General features: G+C 45.2%; 1 protein-coding gene across 7 annotated transcripts in view; it reads right to left on the minus strand.

The window, feature by feature from the left end:
• The window catches only part of RAPGEF2 (Rap guanine nucleotide exchange factor 2), a 400,682-nt gene that overhangs the window by 211,398 nt on the left and 161,854 nt on the right, over positions 1–27,430 (minus strand). For all 7 annotated transcript variants that reach the window (XM_074993114.1, XM_074993110.1, XM_074993113.1 and 4 more), the window contains exon 4: positions 6,808–6,891. In XM_074993114.1, coding sequence (XP_074849215.1) covers positions 6,808–6,891 — 84 coding nt within the window. The remainder of the gene's footprint in view (positions 1–6,807; positions 6,892–27,430) is intronic.

Consider the following 27,430-nt stretch of genomic DNA (forward strand, 5'->3'; position numbering starts at 1 on the left):
ACTTTTTACTGTCATATCACTGTCTAGCCATTTATAAAGCTGTTTTTCAAAGCCTCCCTGATTAACAGCGCTCCTCATTGTGCTCTCTTTATTGCCCTGGTACCTGGCTTTTCATAATTACTGGTCAGGTGATCTGCCTCATGCCTCCAGCCTGGCATGAAATTTTCCCCTTGCTCTGACATAAGTGATAGAGCACACAGCAGGCTGCCACCAGGAGAGGAACGTTGCTTTCGCTGAGGTCTAACCAAGTCAGGAGGTTCCTGAACCTTGCTTTTGAAATGGCCAAATGCACCTTGTATTACCATTTTGCACTTGCTCAGCTTGGAGTTGAACTTCTCCTTACTGTGGTCCAGGCTGCTTGTGTATGGTTTCATAAGCTAAGAGAAGGTAAGCTGGATGTCCCAGGATCACTAGCAGCAGTTCAACATCTTCAATGGTGATTTTTCTGGTCTAGGAAGAAAGTTCCATTCTGCAGATTTCTGAACAGTACAGAGTTCCTAAAGATGTGCACATCATGGCCTTTTCCTGACCATTCCATGCTGATATCAGTGAAACAGCCCTCATGATCCATCAACACCTACAAAACCATGAAGTACCAGTCTTTGTGGTTTAGGTACTCATGCAAGGTGGCCTGGTGCCAAGATAGGGATGTGCATTCCGTCAATCGCCCCACTGCAGTTAAGGACCTCCATCATGGCAAAAATCATTCACTACGTCCTGCACTTTTCCCAGAGTCACTGTTCAACATAGCAGAAAGGTATTGATTGTGTTGGCTAACTAGATGACAGCAGCCCGCACTGTAGTTTTACCCACTCCGAACTGATTGCCCACTGACCAGTGGCAGTCTGTCATTGCAAGCTTCCACAGGGGTTACTGCCACTCACTTCTGACCTGCCAGAGAAGATCTCATTTTGGTATTGCTGTGCTTCAGGGCTGGGAGAAAGCAATTTGCAATGTTCCAAGAAAGTGGCCTCATGCATACAGAAATTTTGTTGCAACTGCTAATTGTCCCAAAACTGCAAAACAACACGGTCCCAACAGTCTGTGCTTGTTTCATGGCACCAGAACCATCACTCAGCTATGTACAGAGCACTGAGCATAATCATCATCTCCCCTTTCCTCCTCTCCAGTGTTTCACATTCCTATATATCTGTGTCCTCCACAGTCTTATCACTCTGAAGGCTGCTTAGGAGGCTCTACACATACTGCAGCACAGTATGTGACATGCTCACAATACTTGTCACAACAATTTGAAGCTATACGGGCTCTATGATAGCCTTGGAAAAAGGGCACAATAATATTTTTTGCTGTTGCTTTTCAAAGGCCGGGGGTGGGAACAAGTGCACTACGGGAAGCTAACGACACACACCAGAATGTTTTTTTCCCCCATCAGACATTGGAGCATTACATACAATGCTAGAGGACAGCAGCAACTGTGGGATTGGTAATCACAGGGCACTGCTGACAAAGTTGAAGCTGCCCACCCCTAATGAGGATGCACTCCATCGACTTCATATGACAGCTTGAACACGAACCCTTGACTTTACAAAACTGGGTGTTTGTCAAATTTTGTTACGGTCGATTTTTTTTTTTAATTTCACAGTATAGACATACCCTTAGATACAGTAACCCACTAAGTAGTCTCCTTTTCTCTCTTACTCACCTAATTATAGCACTTTTCCCTTCCACCAACATTTGGTTTGCCTTTATTGCTGCCATGTTCCCAAACTGCCATCTCCTCCCTCTGTATTTCACTTACCCAGTACCAGCAGCATGCTTGTGTTTTTATAACATGAGTAGTATCTGCTCCAAAGCTATTAGTCAGTTTTGCAGACAATGAAGTTTAGACAATAAATCAAATGGCTGAATAAACGTAAGTCTCAAAACAAGTGACAGCACTCCTTTTAAAACACCTCTTTACTGAACTATTGCTAAGCACTTCCTAGGCTGAAAAGCGTTTCACAGAAAAAGTGAAATGAAATAGAATTTTAACGGGCGCAAAAAGAGGTAGTCTTGTTCCAAGCATCGTAGGCAGTTTCTAACTTACTGTTTAATATTCCATTTCCTTTTAAGGAAGATTGGAGAGTTTGTGGGGTTTTGCTTTCAGTATCCTTACTGTGCTTTTGCTATCCCAAAAGCAAAACATCAGGATTAAATCACCCCAGGCTCAGAATGTCTTCTGGTCACTAGTCGATGTTGCATCTCCAGATGGGAGTCAACAATACGGTGAGATACCTTCATATCACTTCAGAAGAGTGTGGTTTCTGTAATATACCATGACCTTTCTATGGTGCTGGACCAATGGCACATTTCTCCCATCCCCTCATTTAATCAGTATCTTCCCTCCCTGTGTGGATTTCTTTTCTACCTATGTATTATTTCCGTATACCTTCCTTTCTGTTTCTCTACCTCGCCAATGGTCCCTCAACATGCTATTTTTACATAGAGTTCACTTCGTTGTTCCTTTTGGGCAAATGCTGACCAGTAGCTTGTCAGTTTCACTATGATTCTGATCTTACCAGGGTCCCTAGGAAAGTATGGTACACTTGATAATACAGCTCCAGTTCTTCCTTCAATACCGAGCAAGTAATATATCAATGATGGTTGCTGCAAATAAACACTTTAGTTTGGGATTGTAAAACTTGAAATTCTTTTATTAAAATCTAACCCATACTTTAAACAACTTATGTGTTAACTCATTTCATTACCTACATAATTTCTCTTTATCAAAAGATAATTGGCTTTCTTTTTGTAATATCAGTGTATCATAAAGGAGATTTATTTCTCAATACTTCCTTTTATTCATACCCAGCATGGATGTGTTACATTTATAAAAGCAACAACAACAAAATTATAGACTTGCTGAGGTTAAGGATTTATCCATATAATCTATGAAGTGTTTAGGGGGGAAAAAAAAGGTGGATGTCCTGAACAGTATCAGACAGTATTTCTGAAACTGACATGAGAGGTTATTCTGAATCATTTTGCTCAACTTATATCGCGATATTTTCTCTGGCAAAATAACTGTTCTATTAGTAGTTTAATTGTAGTTCCCCTTCAAAAAATTCCATAACTGCCCACATGATGATTCCAGATAACTATACTAGCAAAGATAAGAGATCTATCTACTGTTTCAAATGTATTTACCAAATAGATATAGATATAGACACATGTAAGGAATGTGTCAGCAGGACCTGAATCTCACTGAAGGAATCTGAGGAATGTGTCCTTTAGTGATCATTTGCATGAAAATGCAGAAGTGTGCATATGTAATGCCTTGCATACAAAGCCTGATGGATAGCAGATGAAGCAACACGATGTCATCTACTGTAAACAACATCATGTTGTAAAGTCACAATTTATGCTACTACCCAATGTAAGAACTGTGGGCTCTTACCAATGCTTGAAGTTATTTTGGGGGGTACAGTGCAGTAATCACTGTGTAAGATATGGATTGCACAGGGGGCCCCTCACTGGAGCATTGTGAAGCTGCAGGAGGAAGGGGTTACTGGTTGAACCAGCTGGCTGGGAGCCATTGGCCAAACTGAGCCTTAGCCGTAAACCTGGTTTGACTAGTCCTTTCCCTGCACTCTTCAGTTAGAACTAAAAGCTGGATGCTGGAGTCTCTGTTTCTTTGTGTGAGAATCCACCCTAGTGGGTATTAACTATCGGAGGGGTAGCCATGTTAGTCTGGATCTGTAACAGCAACGAAGGGTCCTGTGGCACCTTATAGACTAACAGAAAAGTTTTGAGCATGAGCTTTTGTGAGCACAGACTCACTTCATCAGATGCTGGTCTTGGAAATCCAAGATTTCCAAGACCAGCATCTGATGAAGTGAATCTGTGCTCATGAAACCTCATGCTCAAAACTTTTCTGTTAGTCTATAAGGTGCCACAGGACCCTTCCTAGTGGGTATTGAGATTGAGAGCTGAAATCACAGGGTGGCAGCTGAAGCCACTGAGAGCTGAAATCACAGGGACTTGCCATGAGCCAACCCCACAAAGTAGCAGACAGGCAGCCTGCAGGATGGCTGGCAGGAGCAACCGGCAGACAGTCAGCAGGAACAAGCAGACCACAGGACCAGCACAAAAGTGGCATTGCCTCAGGTTCAGTGAGGGAATGAATCAGAATGATGTGTTGGGGTTTGCACGGACTGGACAGAGCTATAAGTGGGGCATTTGAAGGGGGGTACAGGAAAGTTTGGGTGTGTGGATTGGAGGGTCACAGTATTGGACTGGGAAGCCAAAAGAGGCAAAGGACACTGCTCAATCCACTTGCTCTGGACGGTCACTTGGGAGTTGGTTATGAACTCTGGGTGTGGTACTCTCCCAAGCTAATGCCATGTGACTTCTCTGCCTCTTTCATTAAAGGTTTCTTTTCTACACTCAGACTCTGTGCTTGCGAGTGGGGAGGCACCCGGCGGTGTGTGAACTTCCCAGCTTGCTGGTCAGAGGATTAAGCCAGTTCTATGTGAGACAAATGAAAAGGAACCCCTGGATATTGAACCTGGCCCTGGCTGCTGATAGAATGAGGAGGGCTCACTTTGTTACGTAGAATACATCCAAAAATTTTGTGGCACAAACTGACTGCTTCTGACTAAATTGTTTACAGCAAAGTCAACTGAATAAAATGATTGTTTAGTTGAGTTGTTACTTCACGGAAAATTCCAACTACTGTCTGATCCATTAGGGCCAAAATCTTCTTAGAATCACAGAATATTAGAACTGGCAGGAGCCACGACAAGTCATTGTCAGCCCCCTGAATTCCTGGCAGGACGAAGCACCAGCTAGACCATATTTGGCAGGTGTGTTTTTAACCAATGGAGATTCCACAACTTCCGTAGGCAATTTATGCCAGTGCTTAATCACCTTGACAGTTAGGAAGATATTCCTAATGTCTAACCTAAATCTCCCTTGTGGCACTTTAACTCCATTGCTTTTTGTCTGATCAGAAGTTAAGGGGAATAATACTTTCCCTCCTTCTCATAACAGCCATTTAGCTAGTTGAAAGCTGTTACATCCCCTCTCAGCCATCTCCTTTCTAAACTAAACAAATCCAATTCTTCCTTATCTTCTTTCATAAGATATGTTTTCTACACATTTAATCATTTTTGTTGCTCTCCTCTGGACCTTTTACAATTGCTGCACATCCTTCCTGAAATGTGGCTCCTAGAACTGGATACGGTACTTCAGCTGAGGTCTAATCAGTGCAGAGTAGACAGGAAGAATTACTTCAGGTAGCTTGCTTAGAACACTCCTATTAATATATTCCAAAATTAAGTTTGCTTTTATTTTTTTGCATGTGTCACACTGCTGACCAGGATTCCCTCATTTTTTTCCATCAATTGGCAGAATAAATCCTGTTATGAACACCAAGGCAAATGGGAATGTGCACTACCAATAGAAACATACGCTGCCAGATGTGGGAACTCTGCTCATCAGCTGGGTGACATGTGACTCTCTTCTGGGTGGCCACTCAATTGCTCAGCTAAGAGGAAACACTGCTGCTGATTCAGATTTTACTTGTGGTCCACTATGACACCTAGATACCTTTCTGCAGTGCTCGTTCCTAAGTATTCATTTCCTATTTTATATTTGTGCAGTTGATTGTTCCTCTTTAAGTGAACTACTTTGGATCTGTCCTTATTGGTTTCCATTCCATTTCTCCAAAACATCTTTGACCATTTCTTCAGAACATTTTGAATTATAATCTTGTCTTCCAAAGCACTTACAACCCTTCCCAGCTTGGTATCATCCACAAACTTTATAAACATACTCTCCATGCCGTTTTTATATCATTGAAGATATCGAACAGAACCGGTCCCAAAACTGATCCCTGCAGAACCCCACTTGTTATGCACTTCCAGCATAACTATGAACAATTGATAACTACTCTCTGAGAATGGTTATCCAATCAGTTGTGCCCCCACATTATAGTAAACCCATTGAGACTGTCTTATAAGTAAACTAGGGAAATAAAGTCACACAAGGCTGTTTAAAATGCTTTATTGACGTCTAACACCCCACCCTACTCCGCTTAATCACATTTATTATCCTATCAAAGGAACTTATCAGGCTGGTTTACCATGATTTGTTCTTTACTAATCCATGACTACTGTTACTTATAACCTTATTATCTTATGGATGTTTGCAAATGGATCTCAATTATTTGCTCCATCATCTTTCATGGCATAGCAGTTAAACTAACTTGTCTATAAGTTTCCTGGTTTGTCCTTATTTCCTATTTTCACAGATGGGTACTATACTTGCCCTTTTCCAGTCTTCTGGAATATCTCCCATTTCCCCTGACCTTTCTTTCAAACGACTCAGATATCCTCTCAAGTCAGCTCCTTGAGTATTCAAGGATGCATTTAATCAGAACCTGGTAACCTGAAGACCTCTAACTTTTCTAAGGAGTTTTAACTTGTTTTCCTATTTTAACTTCTGAGCCTACCTCATTTTCTCCAGCATTCACTATGCTAGGCATCCAATCACCGCCAATCTTCTTGATGAAAATCAAAGCAAAGAAGTCATTTAACCCCGTGTCATTTTGAGTTTACCACCACAACAAAAATATTTCTGTTTTCCAACTTATTTTGGTGCACATAACAGCACTCTGATGTTTAGCTGCTCCTGCCTTTTGTGGGTCTTTCAACACAAACAGAAGAGAGACACTTAGAAAGATGAAGAAACTGGATTTTAAAACCAGAAAAAAGTGACAAGAAATCTGACTGCTTTTTTGAAAGCTGAGCAGAACTTCATTTAAAGGTGTTCCTTTAAAATAGACAGATATTTAAACAGACATACCTGCTCCTTGGAAGAAACATAGATTCTTTGATGAATACTGACCCAGATAGCAGGATATACCAACAAGTGCCAATATCATCAGGGCTGAAATAAAGAAAAGGAAAATGATCAGAAGCATAATTTAAATGGGAGGTACCAACTGTAACAAACAGTAACAAAGAGCATTGCAAAGCTATAAGTTAAAAATGCATATCAAACTGTGAAGGAAAACTGCTGTTTAATCAGTTGGATGAAAATTCCTTAATTCTAATTTCCCCCTGAAAACACACCTCACCAAAACACCATGAATTATTCAATAGTAATTAAGTTACAAAAGTCACTGTTTTGGTAGCAATAGCCCATAGTGCATAGCTAACGTAGACCAATAAGATAAAACTGAACTGGGTTATAAAAGATCAAAAACAATCAAGCTTATGGCTTTGTCTTCTGCAGAATCTCTTACCTCCAAAATGAGCTCCTTCCCCATGGTAGGGCTGTCCTGCATTCCCACTCCCTTATCAAAAAAAGATTTACTCACTTCATGGCTCTATCTTGCCAACACACAGTGCAGACAGAGAACTCTCATTCCAAGAGCACCTTCACTCATTGATCTGGGCAGGCTGACAAAACAACTCAGGCTGCCTCTGTACATCTGGCACTACTCTGTGCTGCTATTCCAGGCTTCTTCCTAGCACAGGGCTCAGCAACCGAAATAGCAAAAAGAGCCATTTTTTTTCTAATTTGGTAAAAACTCAATAATTCAAGACCCACAATGCATGTGAATAAGAGACAGTCCTTAACAAACAACGTTAAACCATACTTTTTGCAAACCTTATTTTAAGAGCAGCACGCACACAATGATTTGGAATGTGATACATGTTTACTGCAGGACATTCACAATGTTTTTACATATTCTATTTCATCACACTTTACATAGGTGTTTCTACTGCTATCCTCCTGACTCTTCACTCCCAAACCCACTTTAATTATGACAATTTTACTTCAAGTTTAATTTGTTTTTTCTTAAAATGTATGTTGCAAGCTTCCTTCTCCTTTTCAAAATCAAGACATTATTAATGACACAAAAACACAGATACAGTACCATATCCCATAACACACTGCCTATATTAAAGGGGAAGTCATCCAACGTTTCGAGATCACATATCATTTGTTATTTAGATATCAGTTCATTGTTGGCCTTTTAGATGTTCACCATCTATCAAAAATAATCAGTAGGATTTTTTTAAACTTTGCGATTAGAGTGTGGGGAGCCACAAAGAGGTCCTTAAAGAGCACATGTGGTTCCAGAGCAACAGGTTGCAGACCCTTGTCCTAGCATAAAGGGAGAGGGCAGCTGGGACAGACTTTTTTTTTTTTTTGGGGGGTGGGGGGCGCTGAGGCTGCGGGGGTGGAGATCAGCAAAACTGACAGCAATTAGCTCTATCAAGAAAGGAGGAACAGGTTGCAACTTGCTTCCCTCATTCATCATGACCTAGCTTATATCTCAGTGGGTTCAGATGGCCTTCCCTCCTGTAGCCACCCTTCATAGTTCTTCAGAACCTCCAAGAAAAATATGTTTGTAGGGCTATGTCTATACTGCAGAGCTATTTCAGGATACCTTGAAATAGCCACTCAGCATCTAGGAAATGCATCCGTTATTTCAAAATATTTTTCAAAACAACAGGCACGCTATTTTGGCATTCCTGCACACCTTACTGCAAAAGTAAGGGATGCCTTGGAATAGCATAGTATTTAAACATTTGGTATTGTGCAGACAGCGCCAAATGCCAAAACAGCTTATTTTCATGCCTAACGTCAGTACCGGGCACATTAGTTGAAACCATAGTAAAGAATAAAATTGTCAGACTTCCAAGAACATGATGGCTACTATGTTCTTGGCTGGAGGGCAAAAGTCAACATGGTTTCTGAAAATGAAAATCATATCTTACTAATCTATTACAGTTTTTTGAAGGGGTCAAACATACATGTGGCCGAAGGGGATCCAGTACATCTAGTGTACTTACATTTCCAGAAAGCCTCTGACAAGGTCCCTCATCAAAGGCTCTTATATAAATTAAGGTGTCAGGCAATGAGAGGAAAGATGCTTTCATGGACTGAGTATTGGTTAAAAGTCCATCTTTCATGGACTGAGTATTGGTTAAAAGACAGGAGACAAAGGGTAGGAATAAACGGTAAATTTTCAGAATGGAGAGGAATAACTAGTGATGTTCCCTAAGGGTCAGTCCTAGGACCCATCCTACTCAATTTATTCATAAATCTGAAGAAAGGAGTAAACTGTGAGGTGGCAAAGCCCGCAGGCGATACTAAACTGCTCATGGCAGTTAAGATGAAAACAGACTGTGAAGAACTTCAAAAGGATCTCACAAAATGGCAAATGAAATTTAGCATAGATAATGTAAAGTAATGCACAATGGAAAAATGACCCCAGCTATACATACACAATATGATAGGGTCTAATTTAGGTACAGCTAATCAGGAAAGAAATCTTGGAGACATTATGGATTGTTCTCTGAAAAACATCCATACAGTGTGCAGTGCTTTTTTGACTGCCAAACAGGATGTTAGGAATCATATAAAAAGGGACAGAGAATATCTCATTAACCTTATATAAAACCATAATACACCCACATCTTGAATACCTGCAGTCACCTCATACCTGCAGTCACCTCATCTCAAAAAAAGACACATTAGAAAAAGTTCGGAAAAGGGCAACTAAAATAAGGGGTCTGGAGTTCCCCATGAAGAGAGATTAAAGAGGCTAGGACTTTTCAGCTTACAAAAGAGGAGACTAAGTGGGGATACGAGAGCGGTATATAAAATTACGAGTAGTTTGGAGAAAGCGCACAGGGAAAAATTATTTACTTGTCCCATAATATAAGAACTAGAGGACAAAAAATGAAATTAATGGTAGCAGGTTTAAAACAAATAGAAGGAAATTCTTCTTCACACAACACACAGTCAGCCTGTGGAACTCCTTGCCAGATTTTAAAAAGAGAGCTAGGTAAATGCACGGAGTTTAGGTCTATTAATGATGTCCCTAGTCTCTACATGTCAGAAGCTGGAGATGGATGGCAGGTGGAGATGGTTCACTCCCTCTGGGGCACGTGGTCAGCAGACAGGATACTTGGCTAGATGGACCTTTGGTCTGACACAGTATGGCCATTACTACATTCTTGGCTGGAGGAACTGTTCGATATATCACCAGATGGAAATGGCAGCTACATATCTGGAAAGGGCTCCAGATTGTTCTGTATTTGTGGAACTTTCACAATAATACAGTGGACACTTTTCAACCAGTACAGGTAATCGAAAATGCACATAAGTATTCTACTATTGGAAGAGTGCCATTCTGGTGGTCTGTCATTCTGAGAGTTTATTTTGAACAGGATGCCAGGATTTTATGGTCAAAATCAAATGCAAATCCAAGCAAGGATATGCAAAATATGGTAAAATTTGACAACAAAACCTTGGAACACAGAGCAGGCCTAACAGTTGGAGAAGAGTAGAAATGGACCTGGGGGCAGTAAAAGACCCCCAAACTCACATATATCTAGGTAATTATATATCCCATGATAGTAAATTGTCCTCCATATACTCAAATGCAAAAGGTATAAACTACCAAAAACTCCAGCTTTCAGTTACAACTTCTCCAACACCTGCAGCATTCTGAATGCAGTGCTGAAATAGTATAAAATGAGTTTAACATAAAAATATAAAACTGCTATTATGCTGATATAGTTTTATATTCAATAAAGTGAGATTTTACTTTACATTAAGCTGTTGTGGAATTTCCACTCTATTGCATCGCTACACGGTAGGCACTAGGGGACTTGCTGAAAAATTGAGATTCGCCTTGCTGTAGCATATGCAAGACTTACAGAAATTATGCACTTGTGAAAGGCACTACTGAGGGTTCTAACACACTTCCCATTACAGGTTGGACCTTCCTGGTCTGGCAACCTTGGGATCTGAATCATCCCAAAGGAGGGAATTTGTTGGACCAGGGGAGGTCAGGTCACTCTTGTCCACCCCACACTTCAGACAGTGGGGCTCCTTGCCCCCATCAGCTCTACACCCTAAGCTGGTGATGCACCCTGGGCTGCCAGAGCTTCCTGCCTGTGGCCCTGGGCACCGGGCCTCCCTTCCCAGGACTGGCAGCAGCTCTGCTCCCAGCCAGCAGTGCTGCCTGCTGGTAGACCACTAGCAACCCTGTGGCTGGGGCTTTCCTGTCCAGCAACATCCGTCACCCTGGACCAAACAGTTTAAACCTGCAGATGCATGACTGCGGTTCCCTCTTCAGCTTTCTCAAAGAAGTCCTTTCTACTTGAATATAAAGCCTGTAGCTAGAGGAAATTTTTTTCCCCACCTGAAAAACTTGAGTTAAATCAGACAAGTCATTTCTGAACCATGGGACTTTGAGACATGACTTTGTGAACTTGTTATGCAAATAACTGTTTGGAAATCAAATTTATTTTATTCAACAGTTCCTGATGACATCAGAAATATACTTCTAACTGCTGATGAAGTTAGATGAGTTTTTCTCTGGCTTATTTGCAATTCATTTGCTAATACAGAAGTGGTCTCCCAGATACATAGATATTCATAAAGCTAAAAGGTCTGATAGGACTTAAAGCTCTGCCTAATCAAACTATTGGGATTCCAGGAGGTTGATGACTTCCCCACAGAGCCTATAGTATTCAGAGAGCTACACTGATCAAGCTGAAGGTTACAAATCTTGTCAGAAAGTATCTTATTATGTTTTCCTATGTTAACTGAAAAATATGTATTTTCTTCACTCGCCCATGTGATGCAATAGCTACAACTTCCACCTTGTCCCCACCATCTTATATCACCACTACTTTAAACACTTTCTGTTGACCAGGCCCAACATAACTGTTAAGGTTCGAGGCTGATTTCTGTTTAGCAGAGTAGGTCATAATTCCAGGTTTCTGGAAGAGAACCAAATACAACATTTTATTATAAATCCAATCGATGCACACAGCACTCACAGATGTTTTCCTTGGGCATACCGAGATGAAAGCCAGAGTGTACAGATATTGGCCTACATAAAAAAGTTTAAGTGCCATGTGCAAAATTATTTGGATATACATTCATTCATTCATTCGACATTCACCACATCTGGGTGACAATCATGACAATAAGGCTGAGTCTACACTAAGACAGAACATTAACATAGCCATTAGTATGGCCAGTTTGAAGTTTTGTCTTAGTGTAGACATAGCCTAAATGCTGCAGTTTCAGAGCAAGAGTGGTTCAAAATTATACCTTTGCTTTGACCTTCAAGGTTCTGAATCAAACCAACTGCTAAATACCCTCAATCATTTGGGAGTCACTTGAAATGAAAGGTGCTCAGTTTTTTTGCCAGACCTAACAAATTGTGTCATCTTCAGCATGACTTTCCTGAATATGGTCTAAAATTTCTTTCCCCTCCCCACTGTTAAAATAGTGCCATAGATTGAAAAGGCCCACTTAAATATTTGTTTCTCTACTCCTGCAACTAATGCTAATTGGTATAAATACAAATCTTTGTGACCATGGATTGTGGGTCAATACTTTAGCAGAAGAGCAAAGAATATATTTAGAACCCAATCTTGCAAACTTTAAGCACATGCTTAACTTTATGAATATGAGTTCTCCCATTGGTTTAACCAGGATAATGTAAGAGTAAATTTGAACAAATTCATACACGCCTGCAGGATCAAAGCCCTCGTATGGTGGAATCCAAATCAGCAGAGGGCTTTCATGTATTCATGCTCCAGACTGTAAACTTGAACACCTCTACCATGAAGGAGGAGAAGGGAGGGGTCTTACAGAGATTTATTGCTATTCAAGTTTCATAATCCAGACTCCAAAAGAACCACCAACTGAAAAGCACACCTACAACTTCCTAAAGATTCTGAGAGAATCAATCCAAATGGTTTTCCATACATGCTTTTTCCTTGCCTATATCATTATAGTCAATCTGTGTGTGTAGACAGCTGCTCCTAGGCCCTCCTTTGTTCATGTATGCAACTCCTACAACATAGATGTTGCCCTCAAAGTGATCCATAATGATGTATTACTGCTAAAAATGTCCACAATTTTTCAAGACCTTACAAGTAGGCAAATGGAGTTGTTTGATCATTGGCACATGAGCAGCAATCAGAAAATGAGTTCCTCACATTTTCAACTAGTCAGTCAACAAACATATAAATAATAATTGGCCATCAGATATCTGCCACATCACCACACTTGAGCTCCTTATGCCATATGGAAGCAATGTTTAAAGAATAAGGCACATCCCAAACAAAACAATATGACAGAATAAGTACTGAAGGTCCATGTGGCCAGCTACAATCTTCTCTTCCCCGCCCCACTGCAAATACCTGAAAATTTTAACATGACATATATTAACCAAGTACTTATACTGATGTTGTGTATTTCCTCTTATCCGTCAACCTAGTACCAAATAGAAATGAAATAGGTGACAGAAAAGTGTCATTCCTAGTTATCACTAAACTTGTGATTTTTAAGTTGCATTTTTGTTTAAACTGATGTCCACAGTCTGATTAAATGTGATGAAGGCTGTCAAAAACTGGTTCCTGGTACCTCAAAATGAAAAACACGCAACATGCAAAACGTTAGGCCATGACTTCAGAAAAATTTCCTTGTAGATTTCTGCACATAACACAAATCCTTCTCTCTCTGGAAGACGGACAATATACTTCTATTGCTTTCTAATTAACAAAAGTAGCAGATTTTCTAATATTAAAAGTGAGCCTCTACAGTGACAGGTGCCTGATGTTTTATAAAACTATAAAAAACAGCTTACCTAGGTCTGTATGTAGCAGTTATTGACCAATATTTTTCATGCCTAATATAGACAGTCATGGTTCTCTGCATAAATAATCTAACTTTATAAGACTGAATTTTCAGTAATTATATATCACTTGAGATTACAGATAGAAATTCATTAAGAAAAAGGAGGAGACTAACAATTCCATTCTAATTTACTGGCAAAACTGTGGTGGAAGGCACACATGAGTACCTAATCCTACTCACCAATTTTTGTGGAAACAATCCTGTTACTTAGTAAATCCTATACCCTGGCATTATTTCTCTAAAACTACCTGTTAGTCCCAGAATTGCTGCAGCAATAACAATGACTATCTTTAGCCAATTGTCATAAATAAGAGGGTGCAACCTATAATTCTTGTAAAAACCTTAATTTTAATTTGACAAAAGGCTCACAAAGCATGTATGAAACCATCATGTAAAAAATTTAGCAGAACTGATTGTACCAGCAATCAATTGCCTTTGCTATTAAGTCTTTATTCAATAACTTCATCTCAGCAAAATCAACTACTGAATCCTTGAACACATTTGACCTCATGGCACCTGTTGGCTGGGAAGCTCCCCATGGCAAAGGCCCTGCCAATAAATGTATAAACAAGAAATCCTGATTTACTGCAGTGCAGACCTGGCAGGAGCCCAACACAACTTTGCCAACTGTCTGGCTATCAGAAAGTATAATACATCTTCAGGAGAATGAGAAAGCAACAGACCAACCCTTCCGCAGTGACTCTCTGCATAATTAAATATAATGGATGACCTTCACAGGAGCCTATGGAAGCACCAAGGTGAACAAATGTTGCGTATGTGTGTTTTATATACAGCAAGGTCTCAGAGTACACAATCCCAGAGTACACGACCCTGCTCTTATACGGCTAACCCCAGATTCCTACAGTAAACCCCGGAAATGCCCAATTTCCATTTGTGCTTAACTCTCTGCTCCCCGGCCCTGGCTTAACACCCCCCACCCCCTGACCATTTCCGCAGAGCCCCAGCTCACCCCTCACCCCTGCACCTGGCTCCAGCTCAAACCCCGCCGCCCCCCACCCCACTCTTGCCCTGGTTCAAACCCCTCACACATGTACGGCCCCAGTCCCATCCTCCACCCTGGTTTCAAAACCCCACCCCCACACAAACACACGGCTCCAGTTCACCACCCCTGGGTACACCTCCAGCCCAACTCTACCCCTCAAGCCCCTGGCAGCCCTAACCCACCACCAGGCTTAACCCTTCCCAACTGCCCCCTCACCCCAGGACTTACCTTTCTGTTGATTCCCCAGCTGCAGAAAGAAAGGTTACTCACCGTAGTAACGGTGGTTCTTCGAGATGTGTCCCCGTGGGTGCTCCACATTAGGTGTCGGGCTCGCCCGGCGCCGCAGATCGGATCTTCCAAGCAGTTTCTGCCGGACCGCGCATGCGCCGGTGCGCGCCACTCCCCCGCGCGCTCCCGGCCACGTGCGCGATCCGGTCCCCGCCAGTTCCTTGACCAACCGCCTCGGATGCTCCTGCAAAACACTAAACAGAGATCCGGAGCGGGGAGGATGGGCGGGTAGTGGAGCACCCACGGGGACACATCTCGAAGAACCACCGTTACTACGGTGAGTAACCTTTCTTTCTTCTTCGAGTGTCCCCGTGGGTGCTCCACATTAGGTGACTACCCAGCAGTAACCCAAGATAGGAGGTGGGTAATCGGATTATGTGCAGCTTGTCCCCGAGAGGACCGCTGTCGAGAGACGGGTATCCTCTTGGAATACCCTGTGAAGGGCGTAATGTTTGGCGAAGGTGTCACAGGATAACCAGGTCGCCACTCTGCAAATGTCTTTTAGCGCAACGCCCTTGAAAAAGGGCTGTTGATGCTGCCACCGCCCTAGTGGAATGAGCCCTGGGCATGGCCAGGAAAGGAGTCTTTTTGAGTTTGTAGCACATTTTTATGCAAGATACGATGTGCTTCGAGATTCTCTGCGAAGAGAGACATTCTCCTTTTGATTTGGGAGCGATAGAGACTAGGAGTCTATCCGTTCTCTGGAAGGACTTGGTCCTGTCTATATAGAAAGCTAGCGCCTCCTCACGTCCAGGAGGTGTAGGCGCGCCTCTTTGTTAGAGTTATGAGGCTTTGGAAAAAACAAGGGTAAACAATAGGTTCGTTAGTATGAAACTCAGAAAGAAACTTTAGGAACAAAGGCTGGATGCAGCCGTATGGTTACCGCCTCCTTGGAAAAAACAGCGCAGGGTGGCGTTGCCATAACTGCCGCAAGCTCGCTCACCCTGCGAGCTGATGTGATTGCGAGAAGAAAGGTCGTCTTTATTATAAGGAGGCAGAGGGAAACCATGGCCAAAGGCTCGAACAGTGGTCCACTTTTCGCATTAAGCACCAGGTCCAAGTTCCACGAAGGTGGAAGCGGTTTCCGAGGGGGGTATAGGTTTACCAGCCCTTTAAGGAACCTGGTAACCATGGGATGGGCGAACACCATGTGCCCTGTCTCTCCGTGTCTGAATGCCAAAAAGGCGGCAAGGTGGACCTTAAACGAGGATAGTGAGAGTCCTCCTCTCTTGAGGTCCAGTAAATACTCTAATATCACAGCCATAGGCACCGAAAGGGGGGCTAGCTGTTTGGTAGAACACCATGCCGTAAAGCGAGTCCATTTCTGCTTGTAGGTCTTCCTGGTGGAAGTCCTCCTGCTACTTTCTAGGACTTGCTGCACTTCCTCCGTACATGTGCTCTCTAGGGAGCTGAGCCATGGATTAACCACGTTTGTAGTCGCAGGCCTTGGGGGTGCGGATGCACTATGGACCCCTGGGCTTGCATGAGCAGATCCGGCGCCACCGGAAGGGGCATCGGTGGCCGGTCCGACATGCGCAGGAGTAGGGGGAACCATTACTGTCGATCCCACGTTGGGACTATCGGGATCATTCAGGCTCCTTCCCTCCTGGCTTTCTGCAACACTTTGTGGATGAGCACTGTGGGAGGGAAAGCGTAAGGCAGGGGGCCCCTCCATGAGATCGCGAAGGCGTCCCTCAGGGACCCCCGTCCCAGTCCTGCCCTGGAGCAGAATCGTGGGCACTTCTTGTTGTGCTGAGTAGCAAACAGGTCTATCTGGGGAAAAACCCCATGCATGAAAAATCGGTTGCAGCAGATCGGGACGGATCTGCCACTCGTGCGTGAGTGCGAAACGCCTGCTCAGCTGGTCTGCCTTCACATTGTGAGCGCCTGGGAAGTACGAGGCTTTCAAGGTTATATTGTTGGCGATGCAGCAGTTTCACGACCGGACTGCTTCGGCACATAAGGCACGGGACCGAGCTCCTCCTTGCCGATTTATATAAAACATGGTGGAGGTATTGTCTATACTGATCCCGACTACTTTGCCTTTTATATGGTCTCGAAAGTGTCTGCAGGCGTTGAACACTGCTCTGAGCTCCAGTATATTTGTGTGCAGTGACTGCTCCGTGGAGGACCACAGCCCTTGCGTCACCTCTTCGCCCATGTGTGCTCCCCACCCTATGAGGGAGGCATCTGTAGTAAGAAAAACCAATATGTGTGGTTGGTGGAAGGGTACCCCTGTTAGCAGGTTCTCGGGGTTTACCCACCATTGCAGGGATTTGCGCACCTCTATTGTGGGTGACGCCACCCTGTGAACAGTGTGTGCTGCCGGGTTGTATACGCTCGCCAGCCAGTGCTGCATGCTGCGCATGTGTAACCTGGCGTTCTGTTCTACGAACGTCGCTGCTGCCATGTGGCCCAGCAGCTGTAAGCACGTCAGAAACAGCACCGTAGGGCTGAAGGTGAAGACTTGCACGAGGGAGCCGACGGCCCGAAAGCGAGTCTCTGGTAGATACGCCCTCGCTGTAATAGAATTTATGCGTGCCCCTACGAACTCTATGTCCTGTGTGGGGTCTATCTTTGATTTTGTCAGATTGATAACCAGGCCGAGCGAAGAGAACGTGCCTGCTGTGACGCATATCATGCGTAGTACCTCCTCCTTCGAGGCCCCTTTGAGTAGGCAGTCATCCGGATACAGGAATATAAATACCCCCTGTCTGTGCAGGTAGGCTGACACCACTGCCAAGGGCTTGGTGAAGACTCTGGGGGCCGAGGAGAGGCCAAACGGTAGGACCTTGTATTGAAAATGTTCTTTGCCTACCATGAAAAACCAGAGGAATCGTAGGTGAGCCGGATAAATAGTTATGTGAAAATACGCGTCTTATAAGTCGAGGGCTGCGAACCAATCTCCATCGTCTAGTGCCGTAAGGATGGAGGCGATTGTGATCATCCGAAAGCGTTGCTTGCACAGGTACCGGTTGAGGCCTCGAAAATCTAAGATGGACCTCCCGCCTCCTGTCTTTTTCCCCGTGAGGAAGTACCTCAAGTAGAACCCTCTCCCTTGCAGTTGCTCCGGCACTCTTTCCACTGCCCCTATGAGCATGAGATGGTCTACCTCCTGCTTGAGCCTCGCTACGTGGGAGGCCTCCTGGAGGTGGGGCCTGGGTGGAGGTCATGGCGGTGGGAGCGACTGGAAGGGGATGGCGTACCCCGTGGCTATGATCTCCAGCACCCATTTGTCTGTGGTGATCCTTTGCCACTGGTTATAGAATGGTCGGAGGTGATGGTGGAATAACCGCTTCGGATGACCTTGCGATGGTAGTGATGGCGCAGCCCTGGATCTGTGTGTCAAACTTGTGGCCTTTGGCCCTGCCCCGAGGATGCACAGCTGTGTTGGGAACGACGCCTGGGAGTTCTGTACTGCTGGTGCTGTTGATGTCGCCCTTCCTCGTAACCCCTGTGGTACTGGGGACGCTGTTGCTGGTACTGGTACCATCTTTGTTGAGGGTAGTACTTTTCTTTCTGTATGGAGGGGTATAAATCCCCAGGGTCCTAAGTGTGGCTCTTAAATCTTTACTGGAATGAAGGACCGAGTCAGTTAATTCAGCAAACAGCTTCTGCGAGTCGAAGGGAAGATCGACTATCTCTGTCTGCAGGCCCTCGGTATACCCGGAGTCTGGAGCCAGGACTCCCTTAGCATCACCACTGCCATAGCTGTGGAGCGTGCTGCTGTGTCCGCAACATCCAGGGCGATCTGAACTCCCGTCGTCGAGGCCGCGTAGCCTTCTTGCATGATGGCCTTGAGCACTGGTTTCTTGCCCTCTGGAAGCGAGTCCATGAGGGAGGTTAACCTAGGCTGCGTCTACACGTGCACGCTACTTCGAAGTAGCGGCAGTAACTTCGAAATAGCGCCCGTCACGTCTACACGTGTTGGGCGCTATTTCGAAGTTGAAATCGACGTTAGGCGGCGAGACGTCGAAGTCGCTAACCCCATGAGGGGATGGGAATAGCGCCCTACTTCGACGTTCAACATCGAAGTAGGGACGTGTAGACGATCTGCGTCCCGCAACATCGAAATAGCGGGGTCCTCCATGGCGGCCATCAGCTGGGAGGTTGAGAGATACTCTCTCTCCAGCCCTTGCGGGGCTCTGTGGTCACCATGGGCAGCAGCCCTAAGCCCAGGGCTTCTGGCTGCTGCTGCTGCAGCTGGGGGTCCGTGCTGCATATACAGGGTCTGCAACTAGTTGTTGGCTCTGTGTATCTTGCACTGTTTAATGAAAGTGTGTCTGGGAGGGGCCCTTTAAGGGAGCGACTTGCTGTTGAGTCCGCCCCGTGACCCTGTCTGCAGCTGTGCCTGGCTCCCTTATTTCGATGTGTGCTACTTTGCCGTGTAGACGTTCCCTCGCTGTGCCTATTTCGATGTTGGGCTGAGCAACGTCGAAGTTGAACATCGACGTTGCCAGCCCTGGAGGACGTGTAGACGTTATTCATCGAAATAGCCTATTTCGATGTCGCAACATCGAAATAAGCTATTTCGAATTTGGGTGCACGTGTAGACGTAGCCCTAATGTGGTTGTCGAAATTATGGTTCGCTAGATGCGCTGCGTAATTTGCCATTCGCAACAGTAGAGTGGAGGAGGAGTAGACCTTTCTGCCCAACAACTCTAGCTTTTTGGCATGTTTGTCTGTTCCCCCACATTGCGACGACTCCACCACCAAGGAATTTGGTTGTGGGTGACTGAACAGGAACTCCGTGCCCTTTGTCGGCACGAAGTTTTTTTTTTTGTTTTTTTGGGTTTTTTTTCCGCTCTCTTGTGGACAGGCGGAATAGTCGCAGGAGTCTGCCATATCATAGTGGCAGACTTCAAGATTGCGTCATCAAGCGGTATTGCTATTTTGGAGGAGGCCAGAGGTCTCAGATTTTTGAGGAGCTTATGGTGTTTCTCTTGCACCTTAGCTGTCTGGATGCCTTGCGTGAAGGTCACCCTCGTAAAACAGCTCTTGGAACTGTTTGAGATCGTCCGGAGGATGGACGTCCCCCGAGGCCGTAGCCTCATCCGGGGAGGAGAGCGAGGAACCACTGGGGTACGTCTCTCTGGACCCTTCCGGTTCCTGCTGGTGATGGTACACCCTCTCACTAGAGGTTTGCGAGGGAAAATCTCAGGGTTCCATAACCAGTCCCCCCGGAGATGCTTGAGTCTCTGTCCCCGGTCGCAATTGCCCTCGGGGGTACGAGATCGTTTGTGGGGATCTTTCCCTAGTAGATAGCCGATGGTGTCTATGCCCCGCGTGGTAGGGGCGACCATGGCAGTATAGGCACTGTTCTTGGGAAGGTGACCTAGACCACTCCCTTGGTGCATACCCTCTGCGTCTGGGGGAGGGCTGGAGAGAGCAATTTTGCATAATAGTCCAGCGGTTCAAACCCCAGGAAGGGTGAAGGTGGTCCCAGCCAGGGTGAGGCTGGTTGCAAAAAATGGAGAAGGGGGCTCCGGGTAGGCTAGGGGGGACCCCTGCCTTCTGGTTGGAGTCTGCAACATAAGCGGAGGGCTGTGAGAAAGCAACTCCACAGCCCTGTGCGGAGAGGGGCTGCAATGCCTCCTCTTGTGTGCAGCCTTCCCACTCCCTTGAGGAGGTAACTCCGCCCCCTGACGTACAGGGGATCCCGGCCCCGTCCGCACCGAGCTTGGCACACTCGAGGGCGGTGCCACACGTGCGGTGTCCTCCGGTGCCTGCAGGCTGCGTGCCTGCGCGCTCTGCACCGCCGGTTCCCCGGGGGTCGGTGCCGCTGCCTGCGGTGCCGCCAGTACCGGCGCTTGTTTAGCCGCTGCCCTGCCTGCGGTGCGGGGCGGCTGGCTGATTATCGGAGGCTGAGCCGCTTCCACGTGGCTCTCCGTGCCGCCGCCGATCAGCTGTTGCTGCGGCTGGGGGCTGCTCGCTCCTCCCATCCCGCTCGCTATTGTTGCCGGCAGGGATCGGGCTGGGGAGACTTTCCTCCGTTTTTGCGCTGATGGGGTGAGGGAGGCAGCTTTCCTTTTATGGGCCCCGGAGGGTCCCTCCTGCTGCGGCCGCTCCGGCACGTCTGGCTGGAGGGCCTTGTCGAAAAGCAGCATTTCAAGCCGCATCTCCCTGTCTCTCCTTGCTCTGGCTGTTAATTTAGCACAGAAGGAGCCTTTCTGTGCAACATGGGACTCCCCAAGGCACCTTATGCATAGACTGTGCCCATCAGACGCTGGCATCACCTCTCGGCAGGACTCACATTTTTTAAATCCTGAAGAGGACATTGTTGGTGAGTCTTTCAGTTGTTAAACGGGTACTTAGCACCTTCTCTGTGCTGTTTTCCCCTTCGGATGGCCTGCTGCAGCAGGAGGGCTGATGGCCCTATGCTCCTGGCCTCCGGCGCTTGTTACTGGGACTGGATTGAAGCTGTCCCGCTTGTAGTTTGTTTGTTTGTTGTTTTTTTTTTTTGTTTGTTTTTTTGAAAAATAACAACCGGCTAACTTGCAGTAGCCTAAGTACTTGAAAAACTTTAAAGAAAAAACAGTTAAAGCCATTGAATACGCTACTTGGCCTTAGCCTAGTTCGGATTCCGTCTGCAGCCGACGGCAGTTAAGAGGAACTGGCGGGGACCGGATCGCGCATGTGGCCGGGAGCGCGCGGGGGAGTGGCGCGCACCGGCGCATGCGCGGTCCAGCAGAAACTGCTTGGAAGATCCGATCTGCGGCGCCGGGCGAGCCCGACACCTAATGTGGAGCATCCACGGGGACACTTGAAGAAGAACATATGTTCCGTCCGGGAAAAAACCGGATCTCCACTTACACAAAATCTGGGTTACTCGAGGGCACACAGACCACAACCCTCACATAACTCAAGGGTCTACTGTATATATAGCCTGAAGACGTCTATCTGAAAGTCAGTATGCTGAACCAGACAAAAGCTCAAAACAGACTGAATCCTTAGCCTATTCAGAGAGTTTTTAATAATTCATTTTCAGAAAGTCTTCTGTGCCCTTGGGACTACAGAGGTTCAGAGGAAATCTGTTACAAATTCAGAAATCGAGGATCTTTACTGAGAATTATGGACTGTAAACACTGAAATATTTCCAAGCTTCCATGAAGACACACAATTTTTGGAAAATAAGTGTAAATTAAGAGAAGAGCAAATTGTCAAAGAAAGAAATAGGAAATAATTATAGATGGAACCTGAAATATCGAGCATGAGAGTACATGCAGAAGGAAAGGGGAGGATTTCTAGAAGCTATAAAGACACTATGCCACAAAGTGAAAATGAGCTAAGGACCTGGACCTACATAAAAAAACAAAACCTTTCAAAAAGTGCTGTAAAGATCCAGTATTGGATTTCACTGAGTTGTAGCACACGCAGATGAAATCATTCTGTGAAATCATAACTACAGAATGAGAGCATTTAGAACCCAGAACAACCAATGTGAGTATATGTAAAAATCCTTTTTTCTCCATATATGACGTTTTTAAATAATTAAAAATTGAAACTGCATTCACCATGAAAATACCATTTACCAAAAATCACTGTGGTACAGCCTAAAAACCTCTAGTCCAGTACCTTTGGGACCTAACTGGTGTTGAACAAGAAAATTTGCCAGATCACGAGACATCAATATTGTTTAGCAGCATTACCAACACTTCTCTTAAAAGACATCTAGGGGTAAATTACAGCTAAATAACAGCACAGAACACTGAGAGCCAGGACTGATGACTTTAAACAAACTTTACAGGACTTCGAAAAACTTGGTCACGCTGCTAAGTGACTATCCAGCTAAGTAAAATTACGAGAATGAACTAATGGAGAATTATGTTAGGGGAAAAAATGGGAAAATTCCAAATTAAATTAAATTTTCTAATTTTAGTATGCGTTGATGGAAGAAGAAAAATCTTATTTAAAATTAGTTCTAAAACATCTGAACACTCAACAAAGGTGAACACACATCTAAAGTATTTCAGTTTTAGCAGACAGCTCTATTGAGACCACGAATGTATAACTAGCATTGAAGTTCTGAAATATTTCTCATCGGCAAGAATTTAAGTACTATTTATCAAAGGTATCAGTCTTAGAAATTTTGCATTTGATGCATATTCGCAGAAGGGAAGCTGGAACTACCAATCATGCAAGTGGTTTTCAGGGATCCTCTTATCAAAGGTCACAAAGTATTAAAGCAATCTACTTTTTATCACTCACAGGCCGTGTCTACACTAGCCCCAAACTTCGAAATGGCCACGTAAATGGCCATTTCGAAGTTTACTAATGAAGTGCTGAAACACATATTCAGTGCCTCATTAGCATGCGGGTGGCCACGGCACTTCGAAATTGACACGGCTCGTCCCGATGGGGCTCCTTTTTGAAAGGACCCTGACTACTTCGAAGTCCCCTTATTCCTATGAGCAGATGGGAATAAGGGGACTTCGAAGTAGGCAGGGCCCTTTTGAAAAGGAGCCCCGTCGGGATGAGCCGCATCAATTTCGAAGTGCCGCGGCCGCCCGCATGCTAATGAGGCACTGAATATGTATTTCAGCGCTTCATTAGTAAACTTCGAAATGGCCATTTACATGGCCGTTTCAAAGTTTGGGGCTAGTGTAGATATAGCCATAAAAAGTTAACGCAATAAATTCATCCATGGGTTAACTGAAGTCAAATACTAGGGATGAATTGGGCTCAAGTCATCTCCCCAGTATATTTCTTTGTGTGTGAACTTTGTTGTTATTAATCTCTTTAGACAGGTGACCATCCATCCTGTTTTTACCAGGACAATCCCTTATTTAAGCCATCTTACAGGTGTCCCAACTTTAACAAAATGGGCATAATGTCCCATATTTTGTAGGGCTCCTGTTCTCTGGCACCCTGTGTCAGGGCAGCAGCAACTACTGCCAGGAAGCTCCTCTGCCAGGCACCCACCCTGTTCCCTGGCACCCAGCACCACAGGGAAGTAGTTTCTGCTGCAGCGAAGTTCTTCTGTAAGGCAGCTGCCCCATTCCCTGGCACCCCTTGTTGGCAGCCTCCATGGTGGGTGACCTCTGTCATGGGCTGGCTGTGTTGTTCCCCAGCTCCCTGCACCTCGAGGAGGCAGCTCCTGCTGCAGTGAACTTCATCTGCAAAGAAGTGGCCCCATTCCCGTGCATGCCAATCCCTGCTGTCAGGGACTCCACCACCATGCAGCTGTCATATTCCCTCCTCCCACAACCCGCTGGGAGGCTGCCAAGCGCATATTCTCAGCAACCCCACCAGGAGATTGTGGAGCCCCCATTCCCTGCTCCGCCTCATCAGGAGGCTGCAGAGCCCCCATTCCTGGTGCCTCACCATGGGGCAGCAGCCCCCATCGCCGAAGAGCCCTGACAAAGGACAACAGCCCCCCACCCACACCCCCAGAGACTGGTGCCCCATATTTGCCAAGGGGAAATGTGGTGGTCACCCTATCTTTAGATGACAACCTGCTTAATTTATTCAAAGGGGTGAGAGAGGCACACAAGTTATATAATGCCTTTGAAATACACATACACACAGGCTCCAGCAGTTCCTTTTCAAGAATAAAATCTACTTCCTAGAAAACAATGCTATTATCAAAGGTTTCATATTTTAAAGCTGTGTTTTAACTGAGTCAAAACTGCAGAAATAGATCCCAAAAATAATTTTTGGTGCACTGATTTGCACATGGGTCACTCCCTTTCTCATAACCAAATTATATGTATAAATGTTGAACTATATAACCATACAACAAAAAAATCAAGCACGTTCACAGAAAAAATATTTAAAGTTGGGGTGGAGGTTGTGTTTGTATTTTTTAATTCAGGGAAGCTTTAAAAAAGCTTTTATAGTCAAAAAGATCCCTCTTTTGACAAATGTGACTGAGCAGATTTAATCTAATTCGCTCATAAAAGTAAATTGTATTTTGGCTGCTAAGGTTAAGTTTGACAAATTAAATGATAACTTATACATCTACTAAAATTAGGCTTACAAAAATGCTGACCAAACCTTATCTGTGGCAGTGCCAAGTGCCAATATGAAGCAGAGATGAACAAGAATCTTTTACACAAGTACTCTGACAGAACGTCTGAAGTAGCCAAAAACAGAAAAGAACTCAGACTCTGGGGTAGAAATGTCTTGTCAAGCAGGTAAGATCATCAAATATGCATGTGTGCACGTGAGGAAAAACAAATTTTTGCCTCAAAGGCTTTTTAGCCCTTCTATCATTAATTTCACATCAAATGAAACTAGTAGAGATCTCTGGCAAACGAAGAACTGGAGCCCAACTGCCACTTTTAATAATCCAGTTTCCATGTTAAACAAGGAGATGGCCCTAGGGTTTGAGAATTTGTTGCAGGCACATACACCCACTGATAGTAAATGCATATGAGTTATGTCTATTTGAACAACATTTTCCATATTTTACCTTTTGGCCACTTGGCCATTAAAAAAATTATAGATTTATATAGGTATTTCGAATACTTAGATGATTTAATTTAAGACAATGATAAAAATAGCACTACTTACTACAGTCTTGCTGTTAGCTTTTTGATAAATATGGATAATTTTTGGTGTTACATTTTTAAATGTGCATCTCATAATTTTAAATAAGAAAACTGCTACCTCTCTCCCCTCCCCACGAGACCCTGAGAAACAAGGCCTCAGTCTTTTGTTTAGAAACATGATATTTATAGTGAATATATGTTGCTTCTACGGGTAGTTTGTTCCACCTGACAGCAAGTATTTTGGCTTTCATCTTCACATGAAAAGAAATAAAGATTTAGCTTCCCAATATTGATACATTAAATTGTGCCTGGGGGATATCATTCATACATACAAGAAAAAAAGAGGTTACTCAATCATTTATAGCTCAAGCATAGTTGCAACTACTCCCATTCAGACTTGTTTTGTAAAAAATGAACTTTATAGCTTGTTAAAAATCTGTCACATGGAGTGCACTGAAATTGACGCCCTTGGCTAGGTCTACACTACAGCATAATTTCAAAAGGCGATTTTCCTGAAGACTGCCTTTCAAAAGAGCACACCTACACACCAAAAATGGATCAAGCCTTCGATCCACTCTTTTGAAAGTGTGTCCACAAAGCAACAGGCGATCCTTCAAAAGAACAGGCCAAGAACACAGTGGATGGGGTAGCACTGCAGAGAAGCCCTTCCGGGCCCCACAGCCAGATGCTCCCTTAAAGGGTCCCTCCCAATCACCCCCCACCGTGCACATGCTGAGGGCTGCTTTGCAACACACAGCATTGCAGACCCAGCTCATGGAACGAAGCCACTGAGCAGACCTCCATGGATTCCCTGCAGCTCTCCAATGGGAATGTCCCCAACAACCTGGTCTAAGTGCTGGTCACAGTGGTCCTTGCCATCCTGTACCTCCTCCAGCAGCTGAAACCTTGTGCTGCAGTCCTGCAGACCCTGGTCACAGGGCACCATCCATGCCCTGTCCCCCATGCCATCCTGTGCCTGTGGAGCTACCCCTCCACCAATGAGTGGTGGGATCCGCTCATGAGGCGGCAGGTGGAATGACACTTGCTCACTCTTGCCCTTCAGCACCAGGACACCCGTATGCAGCCCACGCTTCCCCTGGAGGAGGGGGTTGCCATCACCATCTGAAAGCTGGCCACTCCGGACAGCCACCAGTTTGGGGTGGGCAAGGCAACCATGCTCTCCTCATGGAAGTACGGCATGGTCAGATCACACAACCACACTGGGGAGGGGGCACCCAGGCAAGGGGACTTTCAGGGACTGGGAGCGGGGCCCCTGGAGGAGATAGGAAGGGAGCCGGGGATGAAAAGCTCCAAGTGCACACCCCCTCCATCCCATGCAGGCCTTCAGGGTGATCAACACCATCCTCCTCAGGAGAGTCGTCCATGTCATAGCCCTTGATGCTGCCATTGCAGGATTGGCAGCCCTGGGCTTCCCCAGATGCTTCAGCACACTGGATGGAAGACACATTGGCATCCGGGCCCCAGACCACAGCACACAGCAATACATCAACAGAAAGGGGTACCGCTCCATGGTGCTGCAGACCCTCATGGACCCCCAGGAGCATTTCATGGATGTTTGTGTGGGCTGGTCCAGGTGAGCCCACAATGCCTGGGTCTTCCAGAACTCTTGGCTCAGACACAGGATGTAGGAGGGGACTTATGGCCCCCCCTCGGGAGCTCCATGTCAGGGACCTGACCCTGCCCCTCTGCATCATGGCCGACACCACCTACTTCCTGCACCCGTGGTTCATGCGGACCTCCACAGGACATACTGACCCAACCCTGGAGCTTTTTAATGACTGCCTGAACCAGGTGTGCAACACAGTTGAGTGGATGTTTAGGTGCCTTAAGGGGTGCTTTCGGTGCCTGCTATCATGGCTTGAGGTCAGCCTCCACAATGTGTAGAGTAAGCACAAGATGTTTGTGCATGGGTGGGCTGCTGAGGCTGACCACAGCT

This window comes from Carettochelys insculpta, chromosome 4 (genome assembly GCF_033958435.1).
Source record: "Carettochelys insculpta isolate YL-2023 chromosome 4, ASM3395843v1, whole genome shotgun sequence".
NCBI classification, from domain to species: domain Eukaryota; kingdom Metazoa; phylum Chordata; order Testudines; family Carettochelyidae; genus Carettochelys; species Carettochelys insculpta.